The 15772-nt window shown below is 38.6% G+C and overlaps 1 protein-coding gene across 23 annotated transcripts in view; it reads left to right on the top strand.

The window, feature by feature from the left end:
* Positions 1-15772, top strand: part of LOC113114728 (receptor-type tyrosine-protein phosphatase F-like) — a 215764-nt gene that overhangs the window by 144380 nt on the left and 55612 nt on the right. For 6 of the 23 annotated variants that reach the window (XM_026281814.1, XM_026281807.1, XM_026281789.1 and 3 more), the window contains 4 exons: positions 5582-5851; positions 6820-7401; positions 8087-8220; positions 9087-9231. In XM_026281814.1, the coding sequence (XP_026137599.1) occupies positions 5582-5851; positions 6820-7401; positions 8087-8220; positions 9087-9231 (1131 nt within the window). Of the gene's footprint in view, positions 1-2112; positions 2125-3119; positions 3135-3809; positions 3822-5581; positions 5852-6819; positions 7402-8086; positions 8221-9086; positions 9232-11704; positions 12011-15772 lie in introns of all 23 variants that reach the window. The other 17 variants (XM_026281699.1, XM_026281709.1, XM_026281689.1 and 14 more) reach the window with 5 other exon arrangements.

Here is a 15772-nt window from a genome sequence, read left to right as displayed (position 1 = left end):
ATCTATGCATTCAATAGCTGCTTCCTTTTTCCCTGGCCTCAGCACTTTTCTGGGAGCTGTCTAAATGCTCTATGACTGTCTCTGTCTCTCATTCTCCCGCTCTTTCCGTCTGTCTGACAGAAGACTATATCACCTGGGAGAATCTCAGTCATGTATACTGGCTGTATATGGGAATGCTCATTTGTCAGCCGCTTAGTGAAACGTTGTCAAACAGTGTCTGCTCTCCTTCCTCTGCTCCTGAAACTGACAACAAATCAAACAGAGTGAAGTGGGCACACACTTTATACCGCCTGTCTGTTTATTCTATCTTGTGTGAATAAGTGTGTGAGTCCATTTTATAAGATGATTTTTAATATGCTTTTCACTCAGCTAATTTTATATCGTAGCGTTACATTGGCAGTCCTAATAAGCCTTGATTGACATCATATCGTTCATGTGTCAATGTGTGGCAGAATTTCTTTTAGAGGATCCCAGTGGTCTCTCAGCCTCACTGGAGACATGGTTATGTATGCTCACATGCATACAGAGACAGCTATCAGAAAATGTTCAGTCATTCTGAGTTGCGTGTATAGCAGCAATGTCAATCCTCCAACAAAATTCTAATACCTTGTCAGTAATTCTATGCTGTTCTGATCATTGGACTTTTTGTTTTTTTTGCGAATGTCTGTTAAAACAAAAACAAAACCAAAAGTTTAATTGTGACTATTAATAACTCACATCAAAGACTGTATTTCTAACTGTTGCAAATTGTGTTTTTCATAAATTGTGATTTTAAGTATCACAAAATTGACTTTTGTCAATTGTCTCAGTGACTTTGGGCCCTATCTTGCACCCAGCGCAATTGACTTTGTACACCGTCGCACGTGTCATTCCTATTTTGCACCCGCGCAAAGCGAGCTTTTCCCTCCACAGAAGCACGTCGCTAAACTAGTGAATGAACTTGCGCTCCCTGGGCGGTTCAGCGCAAAAAAGGAGGTGTGTTCCGGCGAAAACAATCCCTGGTGCTATTTTGCTGTTCCATTAAACAAATGCGCCACTGACCAGAAAAAACCTAGTCTAAAGTCAGTGGCGCCTTGCGCGTTGTTCATTATGCTATTCTAAGGGCGCATGCTTGACCATAATGTATAGCGTGCACAACGCGCAGACACTTTGCTCATGTAATCTACACAGATGCAACAGTTATTTTTGCAAATCATAAATTGTTACACTAAAAAAAAAAATTAACACATGAGATGACGGAAATCATTGTGGTGTATTTTGAGTGGGTTTCTCCCATCCCCATACAACACAACTTCTCTGTCTTTCACTGCTCTTACAAGAACATCAGTCTGCTCGGCTGTGAACCGCTATAATGGAACTTGCGCACCTGCTTTTAAAGGGAATGTTGGATGACGCTCCGATTGGTTTATTTCACGTTACGCCCAAACCACACCTATGAATAATGAAGCTACTTCAGACCAACCCATTTTAGATTTGCGCCGGGCGTAAGAGCCATTTATCCCGCCGGGAAAATAGCAACAGCGCCGAGACCTGCCCACAAAGTTACTTGCGCTTCGCGCTTTGACACTTGCGTTTCAGATTGTTAAAATAGGGCCCTTTATTTCTCATTATGTGGTTTAATTTCTTAATTTAAACTTTCTTACAATTGATGCTTTTATTTTTTATTTTTTTTACTGTGAGGTACAAATGGTCCCCCATACAGTATTTGTTCCATCTAAGTTTAGTGTTAATAACAGTCTCTGAAAAAAATGAGACTGTAAACTAACTGACTATCTTAAATTAATATCCGTCATTAACCGTTATTAATTTGATTGTGTTTCCTATAAAAATGCAGTGATTTCTTTTTCACATGTATCTTATAATAGGCTTATATTTACCTTTAACATTGTAAACCTACAAGATGTGTGAGATATATGGTATACACAAATCTAACTTTCTCAAATGTTATGATTCAGGTGTGTCTTTCTGTCTTTGTTAGAGTTTCCATTGCATTTTTCTAACCGCCATGAAATTGTTCACAAATGTGTTTCCATGTTCTCTTGTCTCCCATTTGTCTCTGTCTTTCAATTTCATCTCCATTTCACTTGGTCAAACTCGCATCTCATGTGTAAGACCCTCGAGAAGGTTGGTTCTTTTCACTCGTAACTGCTTCTTGCAGACCTCAACCCTGGATCCCTCTTTAATCAGAGACCCTTGTTATCCATCACTCCCTCTACTATGTTACCCTTCATCTATCTGTTCAGGCTTAATGTGTCCTGTCAGGTGGTTTGCATGAGCCTGATACTCCATGACGTAGGGGCTGCTTTCACAGATTACATCTGGTGCTCGATTAAAATGGATAGCAATGTTATTTAATCCAAATTAGTATAAATCTGTGTAAAACAACCACCTTAAATTTACAAACAGTCAATTATAATAATAGCTTTTATTTTTTTTTTTTTATCTCAATTATTTAATTTAATTTAAAACCTCTTTTTCTCTCTCTCTCTCTCACCATGCATGTATGCTAACAACTTCTATAACCTTACTGAGTCCCTTGCATGAATACCATTAACCTGAATTAGTGTGATTGTGTTCTCTACATCATTGAATAATAAATTGGATAATTTTATTTTGTTTATCTTATAATAGGCATGTATTTACCTTTACCATAGTAAGCCTACAGTATATATCAGGGTTGTCAAACTCAGTTCCTGGAGGGCTGGAGCCCTGCAGAGTTTTATTCCAACCCTGCTCCAACATACACACCAAGTAGTTTTTAAAGAAATCTGAAGGACTTGATTAGTTGGATCAAGTGTGTTTAATTAAGGTTAAATCAAATCTTTGCAGGGCTCTGGCCCTCCATAAATTGAGTTTGACACTGCTGGTATATGATATGTGGTAGAAAATACAACATTTGTGTGTGTGTGTGTGTGTGTGTGTGTGTTTGTGTGTGTGTGTGTGTGTGTGTGTGTGTGATGTTTTGATTGTGTCTCTATCTTTGTTATAGATTCCATTGCATTTTTTTAACTGCCATGAAATGATTTATAAATGTCTTTTCATGTTCTCTTGTCTCTCATTTGTCTGTCTTTCAATTTCATCTCCATCATATAACCTGCTCGAACTCTCACCTCATGTAGTAATCCCTCGAGGAGGTTGGTTCTTTTCACTCTTACCACATCCTGCAGACCTCAACCTGGATCCCTCTTTAATAGAGACCCTTGTTTTCAATCTTACTCCCTCTTCTATAGCAATGTTAGCAATGATTTATAATAACATTTGTTAATGATAATATCTTTTAATTTAATTTAAAATGTAATTTAACTTTATTTAAATTGTAATTTAATTTAATTTAAAATGTAATTTAATTTAATTTAATTTAATTTAATTTAATTTAATTTAAAGATTCACATTATCCTTCAAAAGTCATTATTAGATGCTGATTTGGTGTTTACGAAATTTGTATTTATTTTTTTATTGTTATCAGTGTTACAAATCCAATTTTTTAGGCTTCTTTGAACAAAAAGTGTGAAAAACAGCATTTATTTGAAACGGAAATCTTTTTTAACATTTATAAATGTATTTTCTGTCACAATGAACATACAGTGATACATTACTAAAAAATGTATCTTATAGTAGGTATTTATTGTAAACATGCAGTTTGTGTGTATAATATTGTGTCTCTGTCTTTGTTAGACATTCCATTGCATTTTTCTAGCTGCCATAAAACTATTTACAAATCTTTTTTTTCATGTTCTTGTCTCCCATTTGTCTCTGTCTTTCAATTTCATCTCCATATCACTTGGTCAAACTCGCACCTCATGTCTTAGACCCTCGAGAAGGTTGGTTCTTTTCACTCGTAACTGCTTCTTGCAGACCTCAACCCTGGATCCCTCTTTAATCAGAGACCCTTGTTATCTATCACTCCCTCTGCTACGTTACCCTTCATCTCTCTGTTCAGGCTTAATGTGTCCTGTCAGGTGGTTTGCATGAGCCTGATACTCCATGAAACTAAAAGTTTTAATTTGTTATTTTTAAATATTGTGAAATAATTTAATTTAATTCAATTCCTCTTTTTTTTTTTTTTTTTTTTTTTTTTTTGGTCAGGTTCAAGTGTCAGTTTTATTCCACAATGCATGTATGGTTTTGCTTATGAATAGAAAACTCTTTCAATCAACCTGCTTCCCCATTACCTGAAGCTTTATAATAGAAATATCACCATTTTACTTCTGCTGTATTACCCACACTGACTTTCCATTCATACTTCAAATCATTGTAACCATATGCCCATGTCCATAGTCATGGTTTGTCAGTGTCACAGAGTTCCCAGGAAATCAATAAACTTAATAGTTGTAGTTCTCAGACATGCTATTGCTGCTGTAATTTCTTTGCAACAGTGGACTTAAAGTACTTTGAATTTCACATAGGCTAATTCAAAGAAAAAATGCTCAAGACTATCGTTTTGCCTTTACAGTGCAAACATAATGAGGAGAATAACAAGCTTGGTCACTGTGTATATCTGAAAATAAAATGAGAGCGCATAGTCGAGAATCCAATTTCAGGAGGACCTGTGCAAAAACCAATTATTGCCTATGCCATTTCTTCATAGACAGACATGAGACAGTGGGTCATTAACACAAACTGGAAGAGTCTGTTTAATGTGCTGCTGTTTTATAGTCCTATTTTGGGAGAATAAAAGAAAAAAGGTCTCTCCAGCTTCTGCTATTTGTAAATAGTCCAGCATTAGCATCCCCAGTGATGGCCACCAGCTACAATTCTGAGCACAGCACAATAGAGACCGAAACACATCCTAGTATTTGCATTGATAAGGGAGTACACCTTGAGCTTGGCCTCAAGCAGTCGAGTCCGTTAATGTCAAAGCAGGTTTGAATTCCATTCAGACTCTCTCCTCACCATCTCTGCACGGTGTCAGCAGGATCCTTTTCGTCTCCATGGGAACCTGTTTTAATGTCGGGTTTATCTGCATATCGGAGACTCACAAAAAGAAGAGCCCAGTGAACAATGCATCTCCCACAAGGTCTCAGACAGGTTCCTGAATCCAGACAGGACTGAGCAACAGCAGACCAAGGTCTCAGTGTCACCGGGTGATAAACTGACCGAAAAAAAGCTCACATCCTGCAATGCCTCAGCAAGGATGTTTTCGTTTATTTTTCTCCTCGATTCCACAATTCAATAAAGCTCCACACTGGCATTCATTTGAATTTCTCACTACATAAGAAACACCATTACGATGCCTTCTTCACCCTTCCCCCTGCACATACTGGTTTATCACCCTCTTCTGAACATATGTGTGAGCCACAGTATTGACTTGCTGCTTCCAGTTGTTAAGCTTCAGACTTTAACAAATGGAAAAAGTGACAGGTCGTCCCTTGAAACAAATTAGTTTGACCCGTCAGCTCAACTTCATGTTAGTTTGTTCATGTTAGTGACATAGCCCTAGTAATCAAACTAGAGATTTAATAATTCATTAGATTTTCCCGTGTATATGGTCTTTTCCAAACTGTTTTTGTATCAAATGTTGTCATAAGACTACAAAATACTACCTGTTGAAACTCACCCTGGATGTTCTTCTCTCTGGTAGTACGGCGAGTGCCGCCCCGTTTCTCTATCCCACCTACCAATCACGAGGTGATGCCAGGGGGCAGTGTCAACCTCACCTGTGTGGCGGTAGGTGCACCCATGCCCTATGTCAAATGGATGGCTGGAGAGGTGGAGCTCACCAAGGATGAGGAGATGCCCGTGGGACGCAATGTCCTGGAGCTCACCAACATCCGTCAGTCGACCAACTACACCTGTGTGGCTATTTCATCTCTCGGTATGATTGAGGCAACCGCACAAGTTTCTGTCAAAGGTAAGACCCCTGAAAGAGTGATCTCTCCACTAAATAATTATTTTGCCTGAAATAATAATTTACATTAAAGGCCCAGGTATACTTGGTGCATTGAGCACACAAACCATTAAAAGTACACTCAGTTGATGTGACTGAAGCGTGTGCACTACCTGCAGTAGTCGATCTTTGTTTTTGAATTCTGAAATCAAATGAGTATGTGCTCCAAGGACTGATGTCCATCAGTGGATGACAGAAATTATGGCACTCCGACTGGCCTTGAGCCGGAGAAGAATGTGTACAAGGAAAGTGTACATTAGGTTTTAGACCAGTTATCTGTATTAAGAACATAAATTGGTTCATTTTGTTATATTTTCTGTAGATTTAAAGATGCTGTAGACACTCTTGTTTTTCCCAAGACCCTAAACAGGTTGACAGATACTAGAAAAAGTTCTTATCTAACTGCAACCCTAAGGTTCTGTGCAGCTGTTTGGTACGTCTGGCAAATACTCACAAAGAAAAAAAACATGGACACTTGCTCTCTGTTGACTGAGCTTTAGGGACTTCCCACGTTTTACTGTGGGCTGTGAGAAAATGAAAATCTTTAGATTATTCTGAGCATGTGTTTACCCAGACCAGATGTCTGGAGCTGTATTATTGCGGCTGGTCCCACAAGACAACGCCGAGTCCTGCCAGACTTCGTTCCTCGTCATCATGGCTGCCTCTATTGATTGCACTTTGCACTTCACAAATCAATATGGACTCGGAGAATGTCACCGACATTTATCTGGAGTCCAGCCACAAATCTCAAAGACACATTGACGAGGCGGGACCGGCTGCCTTTCTGTGAATCACCAGAATACAAGACTTTCTTCTTTCTCATTATGTCTTACATGCCTGTCTTTCTCTATTTTAGGAGTGCACTGTGTAGGCAGCTTAGCCTACGTACACTGTCATCTGTTTAATTTCCTTTCTTATTGTTTGCTCCTCAGCTCTCCCAAAGCCTCCTACATCTCTAATTGTGACGGAAACCACAGCTACAAGTGTTACACTGACATGGGATTCTGGAAACCCTGAACCTGTGTCTTACTACATTATCCAGTACCGGGCCAAGACCTCGGACACCAACTTCCAAGAAGTGGATGGTGTTGCCACCACACGTTACAGCATTGGTGGTCTCAGCCCTTATTCCGAGTACGAGTTCCACATCATGGCGGTCAACAACATTGGCCGTGGGCCTCCCAGCGACCCAGTTGAGACACGGACGGGTGAGCAAGCACCTTCCTCCCCACCACTGAATGTCCAGGCACGTATGCTGAGTGCCAGCACCATGCTGGTGCAGTGGGAACCGCCGGAGGAACCTAATGGTCAGATTAGAGGCTATCGCATCTACTTCACATCTGACCTGGATGCGCCTCTCAGTGCCTGGCAGAAACACAACACGGACGACAGCCGCCTCACCACCATCTCAAACCTGACCCCCGACATCACCTACAGCCTGCGTGTGTTGGGCTTTACATCTGTAGGGGATGGACCCCCATCTGATGTGTTGCAGGTCAAAACACAACAAGGAGGTAATTTTTGGCGTTAATGAATAAATACCTTGATGCTTTTACATAGGGCTGGGTAAAAAATATATGTTTTGCTGATCAGTCATGATGTCGCATGCAATAATTTGTTGCATGATCAGTGTTTTCTGATTCATTAACAAGAGACTCGTATGAACTGGTTCTTTTTAGTGAATCAAAAACATACAGTACAGTGTGACCATTATAGTCTGACTTGTGAAAAATGACTCTCATTAATAGGTTATTTTTAGTGAATTCAGTTATACTACGCAACCACTTCTGGTTAATAAATATATTAACATATTATATGACAGATGGATTGGGCCCTGTAGGTATTTTTTTATATTGTGCATTGTAATATACCAAATTTTCTTCATATCATTTAATCAAGTCAAGTCAAGTCTGCTTTATTGTCAATTGCACATGTACAGTACATACATACAGATAATTAAAATTACGTTACTCTCAGACCCATGGTGCATACAGATAACACTACAGTAGAGCAAAATTGACATTGTACCATAATGCATTATAATCATAATGAAATTGATTTGAATTGAAATCTAATTGAATTCAGGAAATATTTACCAATACCCAGCCCTAATCTTGCATAGTTTATTTTCATTTCACTACAATAAAAATGCTTATGCATCTGTTGTCGCTAACATCTCTTTATCTGTTGAATTTCAAGTACCTGCTCAGCCTTCCAACTTTGAGGCTGAAGCAGAGCTGGATACGCGGATCCAGCTAACTTGGCTGTGGCCAGTTCAGGACCCCATCATCAAATATGAGCTGCTATATTGGGAGGCTGACTCCGGGAACAAGGTATCACGCAAGTGCTTGTTTCTGCCCGATTCATTCAGAATTACAAGCAGACCAGATACTGAATATATGCAGCTGTTGCTGTGGGCCATGGATACAAATGAAAGATAGCTGAAAATGACATTTCACAAAATGACTGCTGGCAAAAGTCTGCAGTCAGTTGATGGAATTAGATTGTGCAAAAACAGAATGTATTTATCAATGCTCAGTGCTTGACAGCATTTCTACCTGATGCCGGGCTGTTTGGATGTTTTCTTGATGTCAGTTCATCCACATTGAGCTCAGATGTCTTATGCACACTTATAAAGCAGATCTCAGTGTTTTTGTGAAAAACATCTGTGCCCACTCCATTCATCTTAAAAAGAATAATGGGAAAAATATGTAGATTTATTCATTTAGCTGATACTTACAGAGAAAAACATACCAGCCTACAATATTAGCTGTTAAAAGTTTGCTGATAAATAATAACTGAAAACTGCATGTTCCGTCACTTGTCACATTTTTGTTGAATAATGTAAATTCATGCTTTGTGAAAACATACTGAAATGTAAGCCATTATTTATTCAAAATCTCTCTCTTCACGATCTGGTGCACACATAAGTGCAGTGCAGTATGCATGCTTAAAAACATATAAGGAGAACAGAATGGAGTTCATGTTGAGTAAACTGTGATTGCCGTAGATTTTAATTAAACATTTAAAAAAAATAGCATATGCATGGATGAATAGTCCACAATAAGGTCAATAACATGCCATTATAAAACAAAAATAGTGGATTTTACTTTCATTCTGACTTTAAAATAAACATGTCTACAAGGCCAAGTAAAGATACTGAGAGATGGTTATGGAGATTTTTAATTTTCCTCTTCAGATCCATGTCACCTTCGACCCTGCTGGCTCATATGCTGTTGAAGGTCTGAAGCCGGACACTCTGTATAAATTCTCCTTGGCGGCCCGCTCTGAAATGGGGCTAGGGGTCTTTACTCAACCCATCGAAGCCAGGACCGCCCAGTCCAGTAAGTGTCTTCATCATGTCAACTAACCTAAACTTGTCCCCAATGGACAAACCACTTTTCCCCTTCCTTCCTCAAGCTATTGTCTACAGTCTCCACCATTAATTCTCTTACACCTCTAAGCCAGGGAATACCTTTATACACTGACAATGGCGAAAGGTACGTTCAGTGTCTGCTTGTGCCTTTGTCATCGTTATTTTGGTTTATAAGCTATCAATGTGATTTGTTATTGCTTCTATGTTAAAAGCCAGAGAAGTGAAGCCTACTCAAGTTGAAGCACTACATCTGTGCTAAATTTAACGCTCTGCTTGAATATAACCTAACCTTTCTAATTTGCACCCACATATCAAAAGACTATGTTCAGAGAACATATAACAAAATTCACAGTCATATCACAGTAACAGAGTACTTCCTTTCCATCATGTTCTCCCAGAGACTGTCTATCACCTCCTCCAGGACTCAAAAAGACCCTTTGATCATTGAGTTTTGTGTCAGGACCCACAGTTTTGTGCCTCTCCCCCCCAAAAAAAAAACTTAAAATCTGTCGACATGTTCAGCTACGGCTGCAGTATTTTTGTCACCTGCAGCATCAGGCGTTTGTAGTGGCTCTCCCACAGTTGTCAGATTAAGGACCGCCTGATGAGAGACGCCTCATGCTCAATCCCACCGTGGGCGCCAAGAACGGTGCGATGTCACCAAACTGCTCTGGTTCTTAACAAAGGAATGCAAGCATGTTCAAATATCCCAGCGTACATTCTTCTTCTTCTTCTTATTATTATTATTCCCCTCAGCCATATTTCTTTTCTTCCTTAGTTAATTACTATTATTTATTTATTTTTATTACGCATTTATGTTTATCATATATAACTGCATGAATGAATCCCATTTAGCTTTTTTGATCCTTGTAAATGTTGTTGTGCTATTGTCATAATTTGTTTATGCCTCTGGACTGTGCTGTGTTGTGCAGAAACATTTCATTCGGTAGCTCACCTGATCTTCATCCCTCTCAAAATTATTTAAATATGGCTTGCTGGTGCTGCGCTTATCTCAGCCACTCAGAAGTGGCACCAAGCCTGCCAAAAGAAGCTAGCGGCACACGTTATTGTAGGCAGGATGGTCGAGGATGCTCTCAAACGTGTCAGCTGTCACACTCAGTGACACTTGGATCTCTGACAAACGGGGGGCTGTCGTCTCCCAGCCAATAGGCTGACTGAGAATGTGTGAACGCCTGTTAAAACACAAACCGATGTGCTTGTCAACACATAAAGAGAGAAAGGCAGTAAAGTGCTGTGACCAGGGTGAGAAATTAACACACACCACCAGCCAGATGAGGATACTTTTAGGCAGTGACAGGTCATTTTAGTCAGTTTTAGACTGTATTGTAACAGCAACACACACTTACAGTATCTGGTAAAAACACTACCAAATAGAAGTTTGGGGTCGGTACTTTTATTTATTTATTTATTATTTATGTTTTTGGAATAGGTCTCACATCTATTTGATCAAAAATGCTGTGAAAACAGTGAAATATTATTACAATTTAAAATACATCTTAAAATATATTAGAATTGTACAATTAGTAATGTATACAATTAGACAGTAGTTATTTTTTTCTTGTAGTTATTTTCCATAGTTATATATACAGGTCCTTCTTGAGCTGTATGCCAAAATCATCAGTATTAAAACAATAAAAGACCTGAAATATTTCAGTTGGTGTGCAATGAATCTAAAATATATGAAAGTTTAATTTTTAACATTACATTATGGAAAATAATTAACTTTTTCACAATATGCTAATTTTTTTAGAAGGACCTGTATATGTGTGTGTGTGTGTGTGTGTGTATATATATATATATATATATATATATATAAATTTGTAATAATATAAAAGTCCTCACTGTCACTTTGATCAATTCATTTCTTTGAAAAAAAAAAAAAATTTTTGACTGTCCCCAAAGTTTCTGGTAGTGTACAGTATATTTATTTTTAATAATTTCAAAAAGATAACCCAACGCATCAACTTTAGAGCCAATATTTAATAGGCTATATTGTAAAATAAAACTGCCAATAAATAAATAAAAATGATTGTTTTGGGCATTTGTTTTTTCAGTTTCACATACATAAAGTTATTTTGAAAAATAATAATAAAATAAATTACTAATAATACAATTAAAATTGTATTTTACAATTAAAACTCCACTCCTATATATATATATATATACATATATATATATATATATACATATATATATATATATATATATATATATATATATATATATATATATACATATATATGAATTGGCTTTTTAAGTCATGAAATCAGTTTGAAATTCGAATTTGAAATTACACAAAAATACAACACTAAATACCACATTCTCTATTGTTGTGCCAACCTCTCAGTCCAGAAGCAAGCTTGCTTTAAGTTGTTTAATTTTGCTTGATGTCCTCCCCGTTGTCTTGCCCCCTCGTATAGCCCCCTCTGCCCCCCCTCAAGACGTGCACCTGCTCAGTCTGAGCTCCACCAGCATCAAGGTGAGTTGGGTGGCTCCGCCCGCCGCTAGTCGCCACGGCGCTATCGTGCGCTACACAGTCAGCTACCAAGCAGTGAACGGCGAAGACACTGAGCGCCATGAGGTACCGGACATTGGAGCGGATGCCAGCAGCTGTGTGCTGGAGGGGTTGGAGAAGTGGACAGAGTATCAGGTGTGGGTGAGAGCGCACACGGATGTGGGCCCTGGCCCAGAGAGCACAGCTGTGCGTATCCGTACCAACGAGGACGGTAGGTCTGAACTAGCCTATGTGGACTGATAATGTTGGGCTGCTGCTGGCTGCTGTCTTTCCCTTCCCTTTTTCTAACAATTGTATTTACCTTCTTTTAAGCATGGCTATCAATTATTTCTATTCTTGACAGGAATAGACTCCCACCAGAATTGAAAGATACAGTATCCTCTATGAGTTAGTTTCAAAAGGATTTACTTTAGGTCCTACAGTCTGAAGTGCTTGTGACTTAATTTCCTTGTTCATCAAATGGTGTGTATGATCAGTACTTAAGTCATACTTTAAATATTTCAAGGCTAGAAGGTCATACTGATATAAGTGAACTTGCTTTTAACCTAGCTTATTTGAAAAAAAAAAAAAAAAAACTATATATTTCACCTAACCTTGAGTGAACATTGACCTGAAAGCTGTGTCTTCTCCTTAAAAGACTACTGAACTTTGTAGATGGAGCATTACCTTTTTAATTCTAACTATATAAGCGTGATGGGAGCAATATCACAGACACATCCTCTTTAAGCACCGTAAAATCAGTCATCTTATCATTGAAAGATGGTCTAATTGGCATATACTGTACTTTAATCAAGCAACAGACACAGCTTTCCAGAAAATACAGCTGTTAACCATATTGCCTAAATCAGGGGATCCCAGATTTGGATTTAGGGGACCCCCAGAGGGCTGTAAGGGGGTCCGAGGAAAATTTGACAAGATTCCATTTTTTATCAGAAATATAACATAAATTTATTACAAATTATTCTATTTTAAATAAATTTGTTTTGGCTTTAGTTAATTGATTTGAACAATAATTTTAACAACATGTTGTAAATACTAGTGTATCATGCTTACTATTTTCTCACATAAGCTGCGTTTCCATCGCAGGAACTTTACCCAGGAACTAGGGACTTTGGGCTGGTACTCTTTGTGTTTCCACCGCAGGAACCAGGAACTAGGAACTAAATAAAGTTCCGGGTAAAAAAAATGCCCCTCAGAAAGTCCCTGCTGGCGAGGTAGTACTTTTTCAAAGTTCCAGAACTTCCGGGGGCGGGACTTGGGCGCTAAACATCCTGATTGGTTGAGTTCACACAGCATTGATTTACAGTATTTGGATCATTTTCAAAATATTACTGTTATTGTGTCATAAAATGTAATTTTAAACGTATTTCAGGTGAGAATGTAGTTGTTTAAAGGGGGGGTGAAATGCTATTTCATGCATACTGAGTTTTTTACACTGTTAAAGAGGTGGATTCCCATGCTAAACAAAGTGTCAAAAATTAAGTTGTACATTTGAAGGAGTATTTTTGTTCCCAAAATACTCCTTCCGGTTTGTCACAAGTTTCGGAAATTTTTTTTCGAGTATGGCTCTGTGTGACGTTAGATGGAGCGGAATTTCCTTATATGGGTTCTGAGGGCACTTTTGCCGGAAGATCGCGCGCTCCCGTACAGCGAGGCTGAGCACAGACATTTCACTGATCAGAGCGAGAGCGTCGCGAAAAGTCACAAAAGAAGTGTGTTTTTGGTTGCCAGGGCAAGACAACCCTGCACTGATTACCAAAAAAAACAGCATTAAGGGACCAGTGGATGGAGTTTATTTTTACAGAGCATCAACGGAGTTGTGCAAGTGTTTTTGTTTGTTCCCTGCATTTTGAAGATGCTTGTTTTACAAAAAAGGCCCAGTTTGACGACGGATTTGCGTATCGTTTATTTCTTAAGGATGATGCAATCCCAACGAAAAAGGGTCACGATCGTGTGTTGGAACCACAGGCGTTAAGTAAAACTGCTTAAAATATCTCTGCCTCCTTGTTAGTGCGTCCGCCTCCCATGCCGGAGACCCGGGTTCGAGCCCTGCTCGGAGCGAGTCGTTGCTGCTGCTGCTGCTCTCGTTCAGTTTCAACCTCGGGATCTGATTCTGGATCATAAATAAACGGCTGAATCTGACTGTTAGCCATGGTTTGTTTTGGATGACGGTTTTTCCTCACGGTAATGTCACAGCTTCTAAACGCTCTCAACGCAAAAGCCTACTAGCGCTGGTGATTCTTTAGCTCCGCCCACACGTCACACCTCCAGCCGGTCGTGTTTTTCCGGGAAAAATCGGTACAGACTATCCTTTTCTTATGAATATAATAAAACTAAAGACTTTTTGGAGTTATGAAGGATGCAGTACTACTCTATAGGTACTCAAGATTAACAGGATATTGAGTGAAAACGAGCATTTCACCCCCCCTTTAAAACTCAAATCTGTGGTTTATTTATAAAGACAGCACCTATTTAAAAATGTGTTTCGGCGATTTCGGAGATGGTCAGCTCCACGCGATCAGTGGGAGCTCAGTCCTCATGTATCCGCTGAGAGCAGTCTCACCTCGGCTAGACCTTCTGATATGTGTCGCTGACTCTGATGTCTCTTTAGTGGTTAAACATTAAATATAATTCGTTTATCAAGTACTGCTGTTTGCGGAATTACTGGATTTGCGTCATCGTTGACATCACTCTCCCGAGTCGAATGGGCAAAGTCTGAACTACCGAGTATGCAAGTCCAAAATCTGTACATTGTATTGAGAAACGTGCGTAGACCTATGTCACCAGACTTTTTGTCTAATCTTCCCGGTACTTTAGACAGCGGTGGAAATGCAGAAAGCAACAGGTCTGGAAGGGAAAAAAAGATCTTGGGGAAAAAAGTTCCTGGTACAATTGTTCTGGGTAATTTCGGTGGAAACGCGGCAATAGTATAAATGACAAATGGGTCTACATGAAAATATTTTTGGGTCCTTAACCTCAAAAAGTTCAAAACCCACTGACCTAGCAGTCACATGCAGTCACAGACATCAGACCTCAGCGAAGTTACTCACTCTTACTCACTTTCTGTCCTTCCTCAGTTGTGCTACAGCCAATTGTGTGTGTTTGCACAAGTTTCATAGCCAGGAGGTAACACGTGTTACTTCAGGCAATCGTTGAGTGCTTTGATAAGGTTTCTAGAAGTGCAGGCTAAAGAGAGACGCTTATTACTACATAGGAGTGCAGTATAAGACCAGATGTGCTCACTGCATGGTCTTTTACCAGCAACATTTGGTTTGTCTCTAAATAATGGATTTGCTCTACTCCACGTAGCCTCCCCAAGTACCCTCCTTTCTCACAGGCCATATTTTGCCCTTCACACCTCCTTTGCGCTCAAGAAGTGGAGTTACACTGGTCAAAAGTTTTTTTTTGAAAGAAGCTTATTAGGTTCACATAGGCTGCATTAATATTTCATAAATATTATGAAGTTTTATTACGATTTAAAATGCAATTAAGTCCTGTTACAGGTGTAGCTGAATTTTCTGCAGCTATTACTCCAGTCTTCAGTGTCACATTATCCTTCAAATATCATTTGAATATGCAGATCAGTTATTATCAAATAATTATTGGTGCACAGTTATTAATTATGGGTCTTATTTCTGTCAGTGTAGAAAACGTTATATTGTTTAATATTTCTGTAGAAAATATTTTCTGGATTATTTGATAAATATAAATTTCAGCATTTTTTTTTTAAGTAGAAATTTGTTTTCATTTATTTATGTATTTATTTATTTATTTATTTATGTTACTTACCCCCAAGCTTTTGAATGGTAATATATCATGTTTTCCACAAAATGAAGCAGCATTTTTTTTTACATTGATTCTAATGAGAAAAGTTTCTTGAGCATCAAATCAGCATATTAGACTTTTTTTTTTTTTTGTTAATGGCTGCTGAAAATGTAAAATAAATAAATAAATTACATTTTAAATATATTCA

The sequence above is a fragment of the Carassius auratus genome, chromosome 2 (assembly GCF_003368295.1).
Source record: "Carassius auratus strain Wakin chromosome 2, ASM336829v1, whole genome shotgun sequence".
NCBI classification, from domain to species: Eukaryota; Metazoa; Chordata; class Actinopteri; order Cypriniformes; family Cyprinidae; genus Carassius; species Carassius auratus.
Note: the sequence above shows the minus strand (reverse complement) of the source record. Positions and strands in the feature narration are given on the sequence as shown.